Raw genomic sequence first — 20,429 nt, 5'->3', positions numbered from 1 at the left:
AGTCTTAACGATGTGAAAAATAAAAACTTTGTTCTCACTAATCATTAGGCAAGAGTATATCATTTTATGTGTCCTAAACTAACGAGAAACTTAGTAACACTTACCTAGAAATATACCAGTTATCGATGGACCAAAGTTGTTGTCCTTTTTAATTCCAAGCAGGGACACGGACCCAATGATATTCGAAAACACATAGGTTATGTATTGTGCATGTTTTTTCATGCTACAAGCATAACATTTTTCATCAGCCTAATCTAAATCAACAATGTCCTAATGTTGTTTACAAGCAAATCATACACCAACCATACTTATCCTATAATACAAAGTTGCAAAGAAATATTTTATAAATGAGTGAAGAAGTGATTAGCTTAAGGAAAAAAAAAAAAAAAAAAAGACGAGGCTTAGGAAGCTATAGGGTGAAACCCCCAAAGTCTCATCCAACATTAGCTTTTTTTGATAGTATCGAGGACTTGGCCCATGGTCAGATTTCCACTAAGTGTTGTTGAATGTGTGCTAGTATCGAGGACTTGGCCCATGTGGAAAGCCCAGGTGAGGAAGGAAATTCAAGCCCAGCCCATACCCTTAAAACTACGCCGTTTTGCACATGGGTGAAAAAACCTAAAATTCTTTTTTCCTCCCTCATTTCCCTCCAACGCTGCACCACCCCCCCCCCCCTCGGGGGGAGTTTCTCTATGTTCTCTCACTCGATGTGCCACCGCAAGTCAAGCCCTGCACCTTGGTTACCGGCGACGTCGCATGAAGTCGCCAACAAGTCCCCTCTGTATCTCTCTCTCTTCGTATCACCATCGACTGCCTCTTCTCTCTGTTGTTTCTCTCTCCCTTGTGTTTTGCCACTAGCCGCGGGGCCTGGCTCCACAATATTCTTCTTGGTTCTTGTTGTGCATCCCCCACAACTTTGATCGTTGGCACAAGAAACTCTGATGCATCACCGTGCACTGTCGCCTCACTCTTTTATAGATCCCTCTCTTTCAGTTGTATCCTCTCCCTCTTTATGATTGCCAACCCTGGCTACCAACCTTGTGGTGTCAACGCCTCCCTCTCCCGATTGCCGATGACGATAAGCCCTCTCCCACCCTCAAATCTCTCAATCTCTCTATTGCTTCTTCCCATGAGTTTAAGAATTTTCATTTAGGGTTCTGCCGTGCGCCGCCATCAGGAGCTCTCTAGAGGTCATCCAACCACCCCCTCACTTTTTCCCTTCACTCAGTCTCTTCCCCCCTCTCAGATCCACCCAAAACCTGAGCCTAGAGCTCTCTCTCTCTCTCTCTCTCTCTCTCTCTCAGGGTTGTGTTGCTGCCAACCACTGTCAACCACCGCAAGTTCCCCCTTCCCCACCCTTTGTTTTCATAAGGACCTCTACCCACTACTTTCCCAACTGTAGATTCTCACATTTTGCCCAGATCCACCACTGTTCACCGTGCTCCACCACCCACCACCACCACCCTCATTTTCATCAATATGATCACCCTTAAGTTTTTCCCCAGCCGTGGATCCCCACTAATCTGCCCAATTTTCCTCTGCCACCATGCGCCGCTTCGCCACACAACGCGCACGCACACTTGCTGGACCCCTTAAACGGCACGCTTGATCATTAGATATTTTCGTTCCACATTGTAAGTAAATTCCCAGACTGACCCATGAAATACTAACTTGGAAAAATCATTAACTTGTATGTTGTTGCAGTATGGTCATGAATGGAAAAGTCGTCAGAGGCCATGTGGAGCGTTGGGATAAAATAATGTAGTTGGTGATGTATCTACAGGTCGAGGGCCAGGAGAGGTGTTGGGAATCGTGTGTAGCTGTGATCTGTGAATTTGTGAAACTGTGTGTTGCTCTGCCATTGTTTGTTGTACCTATCGCCATGTCATCCAATAACTGCCTATCACGCATCTGCATTTTAATTGTTATTGCTTGTCATGATTTTAGTAATTTTGCTCTGCCCTGTGGTTATGCTGTAAAATTTTGGAAATTGCAGTTTTTGTGTTATGATTAAAAAGAGTGTTTTTGTGGGTGTGTGCGTATCATGACCCCAAGCTAAGATTGGACATTATCTCGATGGAATTCCTCTAGTCACTCAGAAGCGTATAAAACTGAGTGACAGCCCCTAGATTGTTGTTGGGTGACAATGAGCACGGATGAGACGGTAATGCTCTCGTGCTGACTCTGTGGCCTCTTTTATGGTGGAGACTAAAGGATGCTTGGTTAAGTACGCGCTCGGCAGGAACTTGTTACGAAGTCACACACACGGTCGTTACCCGTGGTGTGGTGAAGGGAGCCAAAGTGTGCGGATTGTCCATAGGGGAGACCATTGTGCATGCGTAATAAAATAGATATCTTTACAAATTAGAAATGTGATTTTTGGCGCAAGTAGATATCTTTACAAAAATATATATATATATATACACACACAAATGAGTTTGGATGAATCTCAAATCTCTTTTCATGTAATTGGTGTGATTGTATAATTTTTCGAGTTAGTATTCTTAATTGTTAATTTATGATTTAACTTGCTAAGATTGCAAAATATCACTATAGTGTTCCCACCTGCAGTTCCGTTCCATGGGACCGTAGACTTTGTTGTAGAGGATGAATATGAGTATGGAGGATCGGCCCCACCTAAGGAGTGATGACTTGGGAATTTTTCCCTTCGAAGTCTGATTGGATTTTATGTTATTTATCTAGCTGGATGACTATATTAACTATATGGAGGATTTCTTTGTTGGAATTATATTTAATTTTCAAGTACTTTAGCTTTTGGTCTGCCTTTTTATTTCTGCTACTTTTATAACTGTACACATTTATTGCATGCATGCACACACTTGCACAATGCATTAGGGGTGTGTGACCCAATTGGCCAGCACCCCGGCTCGCGACTCATACCAGATCAAGCGTGGGGATCGAGGGCGCCATACAATGTACCTAACATGCTTATAGCAATATGCAGCAATCGCAACAAAAATTATTATTTTGCTCAGTCATAAGTTGCACAAGAATAACTAAATTCCAAAATAAATTTCATACCATTAATACTTAAATAAATTCATTATCCAACAAAACATTTCTTCATACAAAAGAGATATTGTATTGGAGTAAGAACTCCTTAATACATATTGGTCCAATGGGCATAGAAGACATCATATGAACTCCTTGATCTTTTTTATGGTTGTCAGGACCATTTCCAAAAACATCGCAATCACCTCCATCTTTTTGTCTGGATCAGACTCATTTTCAATCAATTTTATCCAAGGGATTGAGATCATCACCATCTTCCCCGACTAAATTCATTCTTGCTAAAACTTCTACCATTCTTGAAGAATGGTAATTGGAACTACCACAGTGAGATTTTTCAATCTCAACAAGTTATACGTCTAACCTACCATTAATTTATAAAGCATATATGATAATAAACATAACATGTATGCATGATTGATATGGACTTAATTTTACAAAACATAATTTTATCGACATCAAAGTTTTCATATTTCGTACTTGACATGCTTGTTTTCATAAATAAATTTCATTCATTCTTATTCATACTTTTATAGAGAGTGGATGCTCCACGGTTCATAATTCATAACATACTTACTTTCATAAACATATTTCATTCATATTCTTATTATTGTTATTATAGAGAATGGACGCCCCATGGTTCCCCATAAACCTAGTGCTCCTATTGGTACTGCATCACATTACAGGTCCATATACCAGTTGTGAGTTCGTCATAATCTTATCTCATGAGATTACCATGATGTCTTATCTCATGGAGTTAACTATGATGTCATATCTCATGGTGTTACCATGATGTCAATGGCACCCATCAGCGTTAGGCGCGTTTCAACTTTGCTCTGGAAACCCTTTTTTTTTTTCTCATTTGAAGTCTGTTGATTGTTCTTCGTTAACCCAAGAGATTCCACTCCATTTTATTCACTCCAGAGTGAACATGAGAGTTTCACTAGGATAATTCCTCATTCTAGCATTTGGGATCATGAAAAAAATTTAACATTTCATGCTTGATTCAAAAAACGTGACACATGACATATGTTTGAGCTATGTAATAGATATTCATGCTTATGATAGATGATTTTATGATGCTTCATGACATATATTTGTGCTATGTGACAATTATTCATACGTATGATGAATGATTTCTGATACTTCATGACATATGTTCGTGCTATGTGACAGATATCCATGCGAATGAAAAATGACTTTGTGATACATCGTGACATATTTCGTGCTATGTGATAGATATTCATGCATATGACAAAGGACTTCATGATGCTTCATGCCATATGCTCGTGCAATATGATAGATATTCATGCTTATAACATATGACATCCTGGCATAACATAATCATTGCTAATATAACAAGAATTTAGATAAAACATGATTTACTTTAATGGAATTTACTATCTAGCACAAGATCATACAACAAGAGTAAGTTATAAGCTAACTTACAGAATGTTACCAACACAGATTTCACGTTCACGCATCTCGTTTCTGGCTTAGAATAGGACCTAAATCCATTATTTTCTCATAATTTTATCACCCAAAATTTCCATAACACAAAGGTACACACTCAAATCATTTACCGCTTGAGCCCAACACAAATTCTTCATACAACCATTGCTCTTGCATAACACACCTAACATACTCAAATCTATCCAGTTTTTGAGTCTCATAGTCCTCATGAAATTTCAATCCATAATTCATTGTATAAAGCCAAACTAACAAACCCTCCAACTATGACAATATACACACATACAATCAATCCATCATCCGCTTAAATTCAATATGATTTCATCAACTTCATACCATAGCTTCACAAATTTTATACAAAGGTCTCCCATAATTCATGAAGTCCAACACTACACCATCAATATAAGATCCGTTCACACAAATTATACACCAACACAAACACAATCACAAAACTTCATAAGCTTCGCTCATGGCTCCATAACAACCCAACCATATAGTCATATAAACTTCCTCAGTTCATATTATATTCAATATGCATATATGATTATGTCCCTCATTTAGAAACTGACACGACACCATGCTTTTCAGATTTCTCTTACAACTCCAACATTTATCCTAACACTAAAAGAAAATTCACTTCAAACTAAACTCCATACATGTAACACGTCAACAAGTAGGCTAGTTAGCCTAGTCCAACATTAAAAATAATCAAGAAATTTCAAACACTTCTGTACTCAAACATCTAATATGAATGAAGGCAAATATATAAGCATCAAATGTGTCTAATACATATATCCAACCAAAAATATATTTGTGTTTCAGCCATTTATCACCTAAGATCAACATATAATCGATTAAAGCATTCACTTGTTTTTACAAGTTTCATCTACATAAATACATATACTTCATAACAAGTTCCCAATCCATTCATCATTTCCTTATAGAGAAAAGCTATTAATAACCGGCCAGGGGAACCGTGGAGAAACCGCATCGCACGTGGTAGAATTGCAAAATGGCACTGTTTTCTCTTTTAACCAAAATCGCGAATTCATTTTCCCATTTCAGACTTTCCTGATTTCATCCCTTCGTCTTCTCCACAGGCACGATTCTCCTGTTTCTTCCTATCACTCCATAGTCGTTCGTTCTCCAAAACTCACAACAACTCATACCCTTAAAACAAAGAAGAGCAAGGTGGTGCTGTCGTGCTGGAAGATCCAGCTTTCCTCATTGGTGAGCTCGCAGAGGACCTCGTTGATGTTGGTGCGAGGGGAGAGGTGGTAGCAGTTGTGCTTTTGCAAGCCGTGAAAGATGTTGGTGGTAATGGCCCCCCTCTACTTGTTCCTCATCTTCATCTTCTCCTTCTTGCTATCTGTCTTTCCTACTGCTTTCCAGTTCCAACGTATCTCTTCATGATCCCAGTGTAGTCCTTTATTTGCTATGCCCCATCACCCGCGATGGGGGGAAGGAGAGACGGCGTGAACGACTGAATGTGAAGGAATTGTCGAAGATGGGCAATGTTTGCCTGCGGCAAGGGACAGGGACGACTGCTGAAGAAAAGAGGCAATTTTCTGAGATTGAGAGTGAGGGTTGAGGATGAGGAATTGTAGCTTTGATGTTTGTGAAAATATGACACATGAAATGGTTCTGGAAAAATCCATTACTTATCTCGTTTGCAGAAAAATAAAAGTCAAGTTTTGGGGGAAACTATTGACGGGATTGCAAAATATCGTGGCAGGTATGGGATGGCTTGTCGAGTTTTGATGGTGGCTGGAATCAGACTTGGTTGGCCGATGCTGCCCAAGCAAAGAATAGGCATTCAAATGGACAAGGGCGCTAGCCTGTGAAGGAAGAACCCGTCATCACCCTGCAGCCATATCGAGTTGATCTTGTTCGTAAAGGAAGAACCTGTGAAGAAAGAGCCCAAGACCCAAATGGCAACTAGCAAGTCTAAGAAGTCTCAAGCTCTACGCAGTGGTGCTTCATCTTGAGTGGTAGTTTTAGAACCTGTTATGTAGTTGATTTGGGTTGCATTTGTCTTATTTCAAATTATGGTTAGTTCAATCTTCAGTGATATTTTTATTGGATATTTTTGGTTTAAAAAACTATTAATTCAAGAGTTCTCTATACAAGACCTTTCTCTGCTTCTTTTCTCCTACCCACGCCGATGACTCTCTGCTTTTTCTCCTACACAAAGACGAAGATCTATCTTATTTATTCAGCTTGTGTTATTTCTTCTGTTTATTGTTTTGTGTTTTTGACATGAGTTGAAGATAACTACAGTTGATGTTTTTAACTACAAGAACCTGTATTTTTTTTTATATTTTTCAGCTGATGTATCAAGTCGGTTTCCTCGCGGTTTCTTATGCCGGTTGTACGTAGAAGAATTGTTCCTTCTAATTTATTAAAATCAACATACTAATTACAAAAATCTATCCAATACATAAACATAACAGAAAATGTTCTTGAAACCCCATACATATAATCATACTCAATCCATCTATTATTTGAGTGCAATATAAATTCACCACCTCCAAGAAAACAATCCACAACCATTCATACCACAACATATACCATTCAAACCTTATCAAACAACTATTGAAATTACCAATGTCTACCCAAAAAAATCAACAAAATAAACACTTCCTCACAACTCCATACCTCATTCTAACACTTCATATAGCATCCGACCACTCCACATAATTCACAATAATCCCATCACTGTACACAACATCCAATCATAATACAAGATTCCATTCATGGCCCAGATCTTCCTATGCAAACACTAAAACAACAAAACAAATACTTCATACAGTACGTCATAACCACCTAGCTCCTCCCGACACTTCATATGGTATTCGACCACTTCACAAACTACATACTTTTTCCTAACACTTCACACAACACACGGTCACATCACAACTACACAGTCACATCACAACTACTTCTTTTAAATGTTTTAGAGATGCAAAGAATTATTTATTTATTTTTATATTATATACCGCAAGAAATCAAGAACAAAGTTGAGGAACCAAGCATGCATCTTTGTGAAATCCCAAAAGTATTAAAGTTCGTACTGGGAATTAATTAGTAGGTATCCGGTCTGGATGTTAATTTTACACAGAAGAAGTTTAGTTCAGAACTCTGTGTGAATGGGAGCAAGTTGGCTTATCAAACATCCTTGTAATGCATGTTTGTGCATGAAGAAGATAAAAACAAGTTTTCTCAAAAAGAAATAAGAAGTTGACCTGGTCGATCCATGAACGGATGGAAGAAGAAGTGGACGAGAGAGGCCGGAGGAAGAAGCTGCACTTTCATGTTTGATTGGATTGGATTGGCAGCTGATAACCATTCAAGATTCTCCATTTGAGGCTAAGGAAGAATCACCCAAATGCTAATATTATTTGATAATATATTCTCCATAAGCATGGCACTTCTCAGTTTTTGTACAGCATCCATTTCCCAGTTTTTCTGTCATTAAACATTTTGTTTGCTAGTATTTGTGTTGTTGGGTTCTAGGCATATAATCTTAGATAATCCATGCTCATGCTGAATTATTATATTTTTTCATGTTTTTATATAATAATTATATGTCAGTTCATACCATGGATTTACTCAGAAGTGACATTCTTACAAATTTAACATATTTCTTACTTATATATTTATTATACTTTTTCATAATATTTATTTTTATATCATTTAATAATCTTTTTTTTTTCAGAGTTTGATCTCAAATCAAGCTTCATTTATGTTGATGAGGAGTGACTCAAGACTTATAGTTTGCATATTTCATATTCTATATTTGTTGTAATGGAGGTTTATTGTTCAGTCATTTGAGACCCAATCTATGCCCTAGCTCCACGTTTTCCTTTTGTTACCTTTGCTTATCAATAAATTAACTATTGACAAAAGGAATATAATTATATATAAATATATATATATATATATATATATATATATATATTTGTGCGCATTATTTAGAAAAAGGATGAGAAAAAAAATAAATAAATAGAACCAAAGTGATGATATTACTTTTTTAAAACGGAATCAAAAGAACCAACGACGGGTGCGGAATTTTCAAAGCAAGGAAATAATTTCTATGTAGGAAAAAAAAAACGATGAATTTCTACCCGGCCCGAACGGGCGGGTCCGGTCAAATTTTCCTGGGCATGCAGCGGGTGAATTGGGGTCGGGCCAAAAAACTAGTGGGCGGGCCGGATGTGCAGGCCTAGTTGTAGTTGTATCATTTTGACATGAAAAAAACTAGTATGCCGTCCAATTGTTAGCCTTCCATTTGACTACTTAGTGAATTTTGTTTATTTTTTTTTAATTTAATGATTAAGAAAATAATTATTAATGTATTGATATATTTTTTTAAAATATTTTAAAAAAAAATGTAAATAAAAAAATTCCAGCACAGCATGCAGTTCTTTTGACATTTTCCATCAAGCAAACATTATTTAAATGGTAACGTGGCACTACCATATGTCCACTCATGGCAGTGCCATGTCTGTCGTGAAATGGCGTTTCGGTCCCTTAATGATCCACTGCAGATCAAATTGTGCAAGAAGAAATTGTGTTCTTGCTTGATTATGTTATCAACAGGTGAAGGTTTTATATGCTTAGGAAAAAAAAAAAAAGAAAGGTTTTATATATACAAGAATTCCTACTTTTTGCAGCGATTATAAAATCGCCGCCAAACAGATCGACGCAAAGTGAACTTTTTTGCGTCGATTTCGGATTTTTTCTGCGGCGATTTAAAGTTGCTTTCGACGATTTTGTACATCGCAACATAAAAAATGTTTTATGTCACTGTGATTTTCGCTGGGATTGAAGCATAGGGGCACCAAAAGCCATGTTTCCCCCAAACTTATTTCCCCACATGTTTTCCCTCCTGCACTTCGACCCTAAGCACCAACAGACTCCATTTTCAAACCCTGCAAGCTCCACCCTTACAATGTTCTCTCACGAAGTCCACTCCTCCGTAGTGAGCTTTTGGTCCATTTTCCGAGCCCCATTTCCCCACACCGGCCTTCTCCCTTCCGTCGTTCTTGGTTCACCAATTTCACAGAACTTCAAATCCCACAATTGGCTACCCTAGTGTGCACACGACCTCCTTTCCACTTGAATATTGTCTCTCTTTGGGAAGCTAGGTCCTACGTCTCCAGCTTCCCTTACAAATTTCACTTTCGTGCCTCCATTTCGACATAGAACTTATGATTTTAGTGTTTTCAAGAATGATCGATCGAGGCTCCAGGTATCTCTTGTTTCCATTGCATTTATCAACCCCCTTCACGAGTAGGCTGCATTACAAATCATTCATTTTTCTGTTTTTTACTTAGTCTTCTTTCACGCTTGTATACCACATTGACTTAAAACGGTACCGCTCCCTGGATTATCATTGGGATAAAATCGAACTCACAAATTGTCCAAAACCTTTAGCCCAATAGATGCTACATCAGCATACCCCAACCATACATGATATCCGGATCTCCTTCTAATCCAAAAATCATTAACCAATTCCACCTTATTTTCTTGACATACATGATTTGAGTTGTTACAAGTTATCTCAAATCATAAATAAAACACCTAGACATACCATGTCCTTAAAATAACAGAACAGGATACAATACAATTCCACTTATCTCCTCAAACTAGTGTGGCCCCTTCAACATCTATTACACATGCTTCTCTTCCCTTCAGTTGGGTATTAACTGAACTCTTAACAATTTCAATTTCTAATAAATCATAAAGCATGTTGGTATAAAAAATTGATATAAACACAAAATACAAAGGGTTAGTACCATATGAGGCTCGTGTTGGATGATGAATTTAGAAAACAACACAAAATACAAAGACATTACGACAAATATGTATTATGCATGCATATCAATGAATACCCACTATGATTTATGAATATTATGAATATTCAGTAATTTGAGATGAGTTGAATATTATAAATACTCAGCTGATTAATTATCGATGAATACTCAAATATGTATTATGAATACTCAAATATTAATTATCCTTGTAAGGCCATGGAAGAAGTCGTCTTATAATGTTCACAAGAGAGGTGCAATTATAAAGAAGTGGGTCAAAGAAAGGTGAGAAGTGGGGATCTAATATTGATAGTAATGGTTGTTAAGAAACCACGTACGTGGGTCGTTCGAGTCCCCACATGAGCTCCCCTGTCCCTCCTTTACATAAACATGCAGTACTCTTTCATGCACCTGCCTTGAAATTATTTGGAACCTCTGATCTCTGATTTATGTGAAACTAGACCAAAGAATAAATAGTAACTTATGTATAGATAATATATTTATTTTTATAATATTTACTATTCTTAAAACTTATGACCGGGGTCAAAGGTATGGGTCTGACATTAAAAAAAAAAAAATAGTCATATATGGCCAAAGAATAAATAGTAACTTATGTATAGAAAAACCAATCTCCCAATATGCACGATTATAAAAATAAATAGTTACAAGAGAAGTGGGTAGAAACTTCCCGACACTTCTTGGCGGCAACGACAACAACGCTAATTAAGCAGCTGGTAGTATGAATATAGTTTTTTAAGAATTTATTTTTATTTTTATTTTTTTATGAAAGTTGTATTCAAGTAATGATTAAATAAAAAATTGAAATTTTAAAATAGATAAATTTTGTATTTAAAAAATATTTGAAAATAAACACTATAAAAAAACTATTTATTTGTTTCTAATTATGTAAAATTAATTATTTATTACAAAAATAATATGTTTTTGCCTAAAATAATCATTCTCATCGCTAGTCTGTCTCAAATGTTTTTTTTTTTTTTGGGCAGTGGAAGTTAAGAAAAAAAGTTAAAAAATGTTTAAAGATTTTAAAAATCTGTCTTACAAGACAACATGTACATAGCATGATATGGCCCAAGAGGACAAGGAAATTGCGGGGAATTAATTCAGGACAGAGAAAATAGGTGGGAAAGTCATCGATGCCATGACGGTATGGTCGTCTTCTACTAATACAAACAAAAGGATAATAAATTAATGATGAATTTACCTACCAACGTAGCATGATATGGAATATTTACCTACCAACTTTCAACGTAACACATATGACTCTAATATAAAGAATAATTTTGTCACGTGAAAGCAAAACTCTACTCCCACCGAGGAGAGTCACGACTCTAACCACTCGCATCCTAAAAGAAAAAAAAGGTTGTTTCCGACTTGAGGAAATCAATAAAGAAGAATCCAGAGTCTACAAACCGCGCATGTGGACAGTGGCACAGCGCTCCCCTGTCCCACCTTTACATAGACACAAATATTTGGATTTTTTTTTTCATTTAAATATAAACAATAATGCTAATATACTGTAAGAAAAACGGATATTTGTAACATTTTTTTATGATGAAAAGATTATTTACGACGAAAATAGACTCATTTTAGCTGAAAATAATCATTTAGCTGGAAATAACTGGTCGCAAATAAATAGTTTTTCTTGTGAATTGACTAGTTCGGTTCGAGACCCGTTCCTTCATTTTAAAAACCGGTCCCACCTTTACATAAAAAGTATTCTTGCATGCACCTGACTTGCAAATAATGGACTTCTCTGACGAACCCTGCTGCCAAGAGCCGGTCCACTTTTTCGGCGATGGTCGCATACTTCTCTGCACTGAAGTTACGATGCTTCTGCTTGATTCTCTTCGCCTTGGGGTCCACACTAAGACGATGTCCGATGACGGACATGTCAATCCCGGGCATCTCTTCGTGACTCCTTACGAACACGTCTCGACGTTCGGCAAGGAGTTGCTTCATGGACTAGCTTTGCTTGGGGGTCGTCTTAGTCCCCACTCGAACAGTGCATTTCGATCTTCTCGGATCTGCCAGTACAAGTACCAGAGGTTCGTTGGGCTCTGCTTATCGTAGGTCTTCCTCGTCTCTTACATCCTTGTCCAACTCTATTAGAGCTGGAGGCGGTGGCAAGACTGCTTCCTCCTGGTCTTCTTCGAGAGTTTGGACTTCGGTTGCCTCGGGCTTCATTTCTCGGGCGTAGCACTCTCTTGCTAGCTTTTGCTTACCACGCATTTTGCCCACACCCATAGGAGTTGGAAACTTTACATTTAGATGGTAGGTGGACGTCACCGCCCTCATGTGGTTCTAGGATGGACGTCCTAGAATCGCATTGCAGGAGGAGGGAGCTTTTACCACAAGAAAGTCCACCATGATAGCTATCGTTCTGGGGCTGTTCCAGCCAAGATAGATAAGGTGATTGCTCTGATGGGCTGCATCATATCTCCAGTGAAGCCTTTGAGGGGTGTGGGGGCCCAGTGCTGTCGATCTGGTGTGATCCCCATTCGAATGAATGCCTCCCAAAACAGGACATCAACAAAGCTGCCCTTGTCGATCAATACTCTCCTTGTCAAGTAGTTGGCGATTTGCACAATCATGATCAAGGCGTCATCATGGGGGCATAGCATGCCTTCCTCACCCTTCTCGCTGAAAGTTATGAGATGCTCTGTTGACTGGCCCCTGATACCTGCAGTTGCCCTATAAGTGGTGAATACTTCCTCATACCTGGCTCTCCTAACGTGGGCCCTCCTTGCCGACGAGGTGGTCCTTCCTCCTCCAGCGCATCCTCGGGCTAGTGTGCAAATCTTGCCTATTGGGCCTTCACCCTTGGCCGGGCATCTTCGGTGTAGACTTGTTCTGTGGCGCTCTTCTGCCCTTCTTCTGGTCGTCATGCCGTTGACCGTGTCTCTTGTCACCCCTGTTGATCTATTAGGGCTTCCATTTCCTCCAGCTTCCGCTTCCTGTTGAAGTTGTCCTCCGGTTAGTGGCCGCTAGTCTTGTGATTGGTGTAGTATGTGGAACGGGCAGAGTCTTGCCGTCGCTCGCTCTGCGAGGTTGGATCTTTTTCTGTTTCCACTGCCAGGTTGGAGCGAATGCACGGTCTGCCCCTTCCACGAGCGGGCTGCTCCTCCTTGCGTTTTGTTTCGTGCACTTTCTTCTTATTGCTTTCCCAACTCGCCCCACTACTCTGGCCAACTGCCTTCTTATATGCTCTTTCCAGTTTAGTTCACCGAGGGGCTGTCAGTGCTAGGAGCATGTCTTCAGCATTTATAAATCCGTCAGCGTGGTCCATGAACTCCCTCAACAAAGTCGGAGTCCTTTGTGCGATCTCTGTCATGAAGGGGTTGCAAGGCCAAATTCCCCCCAACAATGCTGCTAGGGTGATTTTCTCATCTTGGTCATATGTTGTAATGCACTCTCTATCGAATCGAGATATGTATGACTTTAGGCTTTCATCGTCCCTTTGCTTTACCATTAGGAGGTAGGCAGCAGGCCGCCTCATTTTCCGGCTCGCCATGACCTGTGTCAAGAAGAAACAAGCTAGCTTGGTGAAGTTGATGATGGTCCCGGGCAATAGAGCCTCGAACCATGCTCTTGCCGCTCCCTTCAATGTGAGGTGGAACTCCTTACACACGACTTTGCTCGAAAATCCATGTAGGGTCATATGGGCCTTGAAAGTTTCCAGATGTTCTAAAGGGGTCTTTTGATTAGTCGTACACATCTATCTGCGGAACTTTGAACCTTGGTGGTAGAGGGACCGCCATAACTTCGGCATTATATGGTACTTTGACGCTCGTGAGCAGTTTGTCCGCTGTGGATAGCGGGTCTACTAGTTTGACCACCTCATCGTATTTGTTCTCAAGTTTCTGGAGCCAGAGGTCCACCTTACGTTGTTCGTCTTTGGCTGCCTCTGTCTTAGAGTTGTGGCTTTGTTGGCCTCCCTTCGATTCTCCTTCGCCCCTTCGTAAGGCGATATTTTCCTGGCAAAGGGTGGTCATCTCTTCCATGAGTTTCTGTATTTTTGCAGCTTGCTTGTTGATTCTTCCTTCCATTGCTTTGGGTTGTTCTTGTTCACGTTGAGAGGCTTGAGAGTGCATTGTTGCTGGCATACGAAGAACACGTTGTTTATAGGAAATGAGATCCCACAAACGGCGCAACTGTTAATGTCGTGTTTCGCTGCCTAGGCAACTCCACGCTATTGAGGCTTGGCGTACGGTTCCTGATAAGATGATGAATGGTGAGCTCAAGGTCCGTGGTACCTCCAACGCTCAAGTTAGTCTCAGTGAAGGAGATGAAGGGAGAATATCTTAGGGAGAGTTGTACTAAGAATGTATGTAGATATTAACCCCTTTACTTATCGTGGGAGGATTCTATTTATACCTGACTGTTTGGCCTTCATGGTAGTGGGTGTGTCACTCTGTATGAGATTGGATGTTCATGTCGTCCACCTGCCGTGCTACAGGCCACTTAGGTTTGACGGTGACTGCTTCTGACACAAGGCCTCACGTTGAGCGTACCGAGCCCTGTGATGCATTGAATGTGGAGTGCCTTCCCCTCATGGCTCTCTCCATCTCATTAATGCAGCATGGCCCCTGCTGGAACTCAAGGTATTGCCACTGACACAAGGCCTCACATTGTGCGTACCGAGCCCCAAGTCGCATTGAATGCGGCGTACTTCCCCTTCATAACTCTTCCCGTCTCATTAATGCGGTATGGTCCCAGCCAGGCGTTCCTACCTTCCTGTCATGTCTGGGTGCCGATGTTTAGGGTTAGAGAATGTCTCTGTCTGTCAACTAGTGGGGTGTCAGGTTGTCCCTCATGCCATATGTTTGTCATTGTTTCCTGTCTGACCATCCCTTCTATTTGGGCCTCTTGAGTATGCTCGGCCCAGCCCAAACCTCATATCTGGATCGAGCCCAGACCCTTCTCTTGGTCCGGCCCAGGGACCCCGGTCCCTTCTCTTGGTCTGGCCTAGGGGATAACACCCCCTCACAAAAACTACTTTTGTTTTACATAGAAAACAAATGGTGTTAGTAGTAGTGTGTGCTAATTTTGTGTGAAATATAATTTAAATTGATGAGATATGGAATGGTATAGTGTTTTTTTTTTGTTTTTGAAAGAAAGCTTTAAAGCTTATACCATTATATCAAATCTGAAATACATGAAGGAATTTCTTCTATAGTAATCATTACATTAGAATTGACTAAGGCATCTTTTGCCAAAACATGAGCTACCACATTGCCACTCCTTTTAACATGAGTAGCATTCCAATTAACAAAACTCCTAAGTTTTATCTTTGGTTTAGAAACAAACATGCCAAAATAGTTCAGTTGATCCTCTTCTTTTTTTAAAGCTTGGACTGTTTGTAAAGAGTCCCCTTCAACAATAACCTTGGTAACCAAATCCATTGCAAAACAAACTACTTGCAACACCCCATATGCTTCAGCTAGAGAAGGAAGAGGAAACATGCATTGGCTCCTTCTCATCGTAGCAACTATTTTCCCTTCACAGTTTCTGACTACTATGCCAATCCCCACTCTAGCTCTTGTTCTGTCTACTGCTGCATCCCAATTTAACTTGTGAAAGTGCATGGGAGGAGCGTGCCATTCAGTAATGCTGTTGTTACTAGGTCTTGAAGAAGCACTTCTCTACACCTCTAGATCTTTCATCATTTCCAAATTCTGATAGGTTGCACTGACAACTGCATTTGGATGTCTGAACAGTGGCCTCGTTTGTTTTCAGAAAACATTTCATCTCATCTCATCTAATCATTACAACTTTCCCAACTTCCAATACAAAATAAAATAAACAATTGAACTTTTTCAAATCCTAAAACAAAAATAATACTATGCCAATCCCCACTCTAGCTCTTGTTCTGTCCACTGCTGCATCCCAATTCAACTTGTGAAAGTGCATGGGAGGAGCGTGCCATTCAGTAATGCTGTTGTTACTAGGTCTTGAAGAAGCACTTCTCTGCACCTCTAGATCTTTCATCATTTCCAAATTCTGATAGGTTGCACTGACAACTGCATTTGGATGTCTGAACAGTGGCCTCGTTTGTTTTCAGAAAACATTTTATCTCATCTCATCTAATCATTACAACTTTCCCAACTTCCAATACAAAATAAAATAAACAATTCAACTTTTTCAAATCCCAAAGTAAAAATAATATTAAAAAATATATTCTAACAATATTTTATTCAACTTTTTAACTTTAATTTCAACTCATCTCATCTCCGAAAACAAACAAGCCCCGGTTAAAAATAAAATCATTCCTCCTCCACCAAATCTGCTTTGCTACCATGGCAAATTCCTGCAGACAATTTGTGTCCATAGTTCCTGCAATAGCCTCGAAAATTTCTAGCATATTCATTTGTGAGAAATGGCTTTTCTGTAAACTCTTTGAACATTGACTCCAAACATCCCTTACTGACTCACATTCCCATAAAGCATGTATTGCTGTCTCTTCTTCAAGATTACAGATGGAGCACTTTGGATGATCAACAATCTTCCTCTTAAAAAGATTAAAATGAGTTGGCAGTGCATTTTAACAAGCCCTCCACATAAAAACTCTGTCACCTGGAGTGACTTGTAGATGCCAAAGCATTTTCCAAGTCTTCTTGAAGTCATGAGTACTCGAGGCTTGTCCTTTGATAGCTTGACTCATCTCTTGGTGCATATAATATGCACTTCTGAATGTGAATATGCCTGAAGAAGTTTCTTTCCATATCATCTTATCAGAGCTAGAAGATGAGCTGATAGGTATTTGAGCAATGATGTCTGCTTCATCTTTGTCAAAAAGTTGCTCAACAAGCTCCATGTCCCATCTCTTCTCATCTGGCTTTATAAGTTTGCTTCATCTTTGTCAAAAAGTTGCTCAACAAGCTCCATGTCCCATCTCTTCTCATCTGGCTTTATAAGTTCCTGAACTTTGGCATTAGCATCAAACTGAGTAATTGGGCTGTGAATTGCTGATGGAATTGCTTTTGGAAGCCATTTATCTCCCCATATTCTCACATCTTCACCAGTGCCAATTCTCCAAAAAGTACCAGCCTCAAGCAATGGTATTGCTTGTAAAATACTTCTCCGTATATATGAAGGTTTCTGTCCCAATCTAGCTCTCAAGAAAGAAGATGCCTGAAAATACTTGGCCTGTAAAACTTGTGAAACCAAGGAGGAAGGGTATTGAATCAACCTCCATCCTTGTTTGACAAGCAATGCAAGATTAAATCCTTCCAAGTCTCGAAAGCCCATTCCTCCTTCTTCCTTAGATCTTCCCATCTTGCTCCCTGCTACCCAATGTATCTTCCTTTCTACCTCTTTCTGTCCCCACCAGAAGTGTGCATAACACTATTGATATTTCGAAGGAGCTTTGCAGGAAGCTTAAACAGAGACATGCTATATGTGGGAAGAGATTGCACAACAGCCTTGATGAAAATTTCCTATCTTGCCTGAGACAAAGATTTGACCCTTTGATTGCTGACTCTCATTCTGACTTTATCAAGAATGCCCTAAAAGATTTTTCTCTTGCTTTCCTAGCTACAGTTGGTAAACCAAGATACTTTTCATAGCCATAGTGGACCTCACACTTGCAATGTTAAGGATGAATTCTTGTGTTTCCTTTGCAGTATTCCTACTGAACTGGATAGAGGTTTTGTCCAGATTCAACCTTTGACCTGAGGCTTCCTCATAAATATTCAGGATGTAATAAAGATTGCCCCATTCTATTGCATTAGCCTTGCAAAATAACAAGCTATCATCTGCAAAAAATAAGTGAGAAAGCCTGATTCTGCCCCTAGCAAAAGGCACACCTGTGATGATTCCTGCCTCTTCCCCTTTACTGATCATAGAACTCAAAATTTCAGCACACAATATGAAAAGGTAAGGTGATAGTGGATCACCTTGCCTTATGCCTCTTGAAGGTCTGAAACTACTTTGAGGGACTCCATTGACTAAAATAGAATATGAAACTGATTCAACACACCTCATCACCAATTCAACCCATGAAGAGTCAAATCCCATTTTACATAGTGCAGATTTGAGAAAGGGCCATTAAACCCTATCATAGGCTTTGTTCATATCGAGCTTTAGAGCCATATATCCTTCTCTTCCTGACATTTTACAGTTCATAGTATGCAAAGCCTCAAAAGCAACAATTACATTATACGAGATAAGCCTTCAAGGAATAAAAGCTGGTTGGTACTGAGAAACAATACTAGGTAAAATCTTTTTCAACCTGTTAGCTATGACCTTGGAGATAAGCTTATATAAGACATTACAAAGAGATATAGGTATGAAATCAGCAACTTTTGAACTATTCTTCTTTTTAGGAATGAGGGCAACAAAAGTGTTATTAATATCATCCATGTTGCCTTTTGAATTAAGCACAAAAAGGGCTGATTCACTGACCTGCCTTCCCACTATACTCTAGTGTTGCTGAAAGAAGGCTGCTGGATAGCCATCAGGTCCAGGTGAGCTCAAGCCATCCATTTGGAACAAAGCTTCCTCAATCTCTTGAGCAGTGTATGGCCTCTTCAAATCTTGATTCATCTCCTCAGTTACCTTGGGTCTAGTAGCAGCCAAGCATCCATCAATGTTCTGGGGACAAGATGTATTGAAAAGATCCTGGAAGAAATCTTGAAATTGCTGGCAAATTGCTGCTTCATTGGTTATTTCCTAGCTAGTGTCATCAAGAAGTTTGCTGACTCTATTAACTTTCCTCCTCTAAGAAGCACATAGGTGAAAGTACTTGGTATTCCTGTCACCCTCTTTAAGTCATTTATGTTTTTCCCTCTGCTTCCATTTAAGATTCTCCTCTTCCAACAGTTTATCAACTTCTCTCTTCAGAACTTCTATTCTGTCATTTATATGTCCCTGATTGCATTTCTGTAGAATATTGTTTTGAGTCAGTTTGTGCTTTACTTCTTTCTTGGTGCCACTCATTGCCTGTTTGCTCCACTGTTGCAACTTAACCTGACATCTCTTCAGTCCTTCAGTAACAGAATTTAGCTTATTAGAAGCTAGTCTTGGCCTTGACCATTCTTCAGCAATCAACTTGTTACAAGCTTCTCTTTGGGCCCAACTCACCTCATACCTGAAAGGCTTGGTATGATTACTGATATCCTTCTGGGAGTTATCCTTAGAGATAAGAATTGGACAATGGTCAGAAGTAAGAGCAGTTAGAGAAAGGACCACTGCTCTAGGATTCCAACTAGCCCAAATTGCATTGCATAAGCCTCTGTCTAGCCTCTCTTTAGTGAGCTCATCCCCATATCGATTGTTAGACCAAGTATACTTGTTCCCCACAAAGCCCATGTCACTTAGTTCACATTCCTCCAAAGCCTTTCTGAAACTTACCATCTGTCTATATGGTCTTAACATTCCTCCAGATTTCTCATTAGTAGTGACAATCTCATTAAAGTCCCTAACACAGAGCCACCCCAAGTCATTAGCTGGCTTCAACCTTCTAAGCAGCTGCCAGCTACCCTGCCTCTTAGCAGTAATTGGATCACCATAAAACCCAGTTAAAATCCATGTCTTCCCATCTAGTGAATTCTTAACTTTTAAAGAGATGTGATGCTGAGTATAGGATTCCAAGACTGCATCCATTTCTGCCTTCCATAAGAATGCCAAACCTCCACTCAAACCTTTACAGTCTGCTATAAAACTGTTTTCCATGTTAAGTAACTTCTTAATTCTCTCAACCTTGTTTCTTCTACATTTTGTCTCCATCAGGAAAACAAAATTTGGGACATTATTCTTCACCAAAAGATGAAGTTCTCTAACTGTCCAGGGGTTCCCAAGCCCCTGGCAGTTCCAACTTAAACAACTCATTGCTATTGGTGGGGCTGAACGACAGCCTCCACCAGATTAATAACATTAGTGTCCATATCCTCCAATTCTTCTGCCTTTTGTTTCTTGAGACCATTAAGATCAGAGATCTCATCCTTTGCATCTCCAAGTTTCCTTTTTCTTTCATCACATTTACCCATTTGATTCTTATTCTCAGAGGCATGCTCATAAAAGAATTTGTCTCTAGCTCTTCGTTTCCAAGTAACTCGTTTTTTTTATTGTTCCAAAATGAGGGCATGATCTGTC

The 20,429-nt window shown here is 39.5% G+C and overlaps 2 protein-coding genes across 2 annotated transcripts; both read right to left on the bottom strand.

Annotated features, from left to right (window-relative positions):
- Positions 1 to 13,557: 13,557 nt before the first annotated feature.
- On the bottom strand, positions 13,558 to 13,995 carry LOC108997514. The gene has a single exon (XM_018973833.1). It carries the CDS (start codon positions 13,993 to 13,995, stop codon positions 13,558 to 13,560), a length of 438 nt encoding a protein of 145 aa, XP_018829378.1.
- A 4,763-nt stretch (positions 13,996 to 18,758) lies between these two features.
- On the bottom strand, positions 18,759 to 20,165 carry LOC108997515. Its single transcript, XM_018973834.1, has 2 exons — positions 19,254 to 20,165; positions 18,759 to 18,956 (listed from the first exon to the last, which is right to left on the bottom strand). Exons 1-2 carry the CDS (start codon positions 20,163 to 20,165, stop codon positions 18,759 to 18,761), a joined length of 1,110 nt encoding a protein of 369 aa, XP_018829379.1.
- Between the last annotated feature and the right edge of the window lie 264 nt (positions 20,166 to 20,429).

This window comes from Juglans regia, chromosome 6 (genome assembly GCF_001411555.2).
Source record: "Juglans regia cultivar Chandler chromosome 6, Walnut 2.0, whole genome shotgun sequence".
NCBI lineage: Eukaryota > Viridiplantae > Streptophyta > Magnoliopsida > Fagales > Juglandaceae > Juglans > Juglans regia.
The sequence above is the reverse complement of the archived record's forward strand: the minus strand, read 5'-3'. Positions and strand labels throughout refer to the sequence as shown.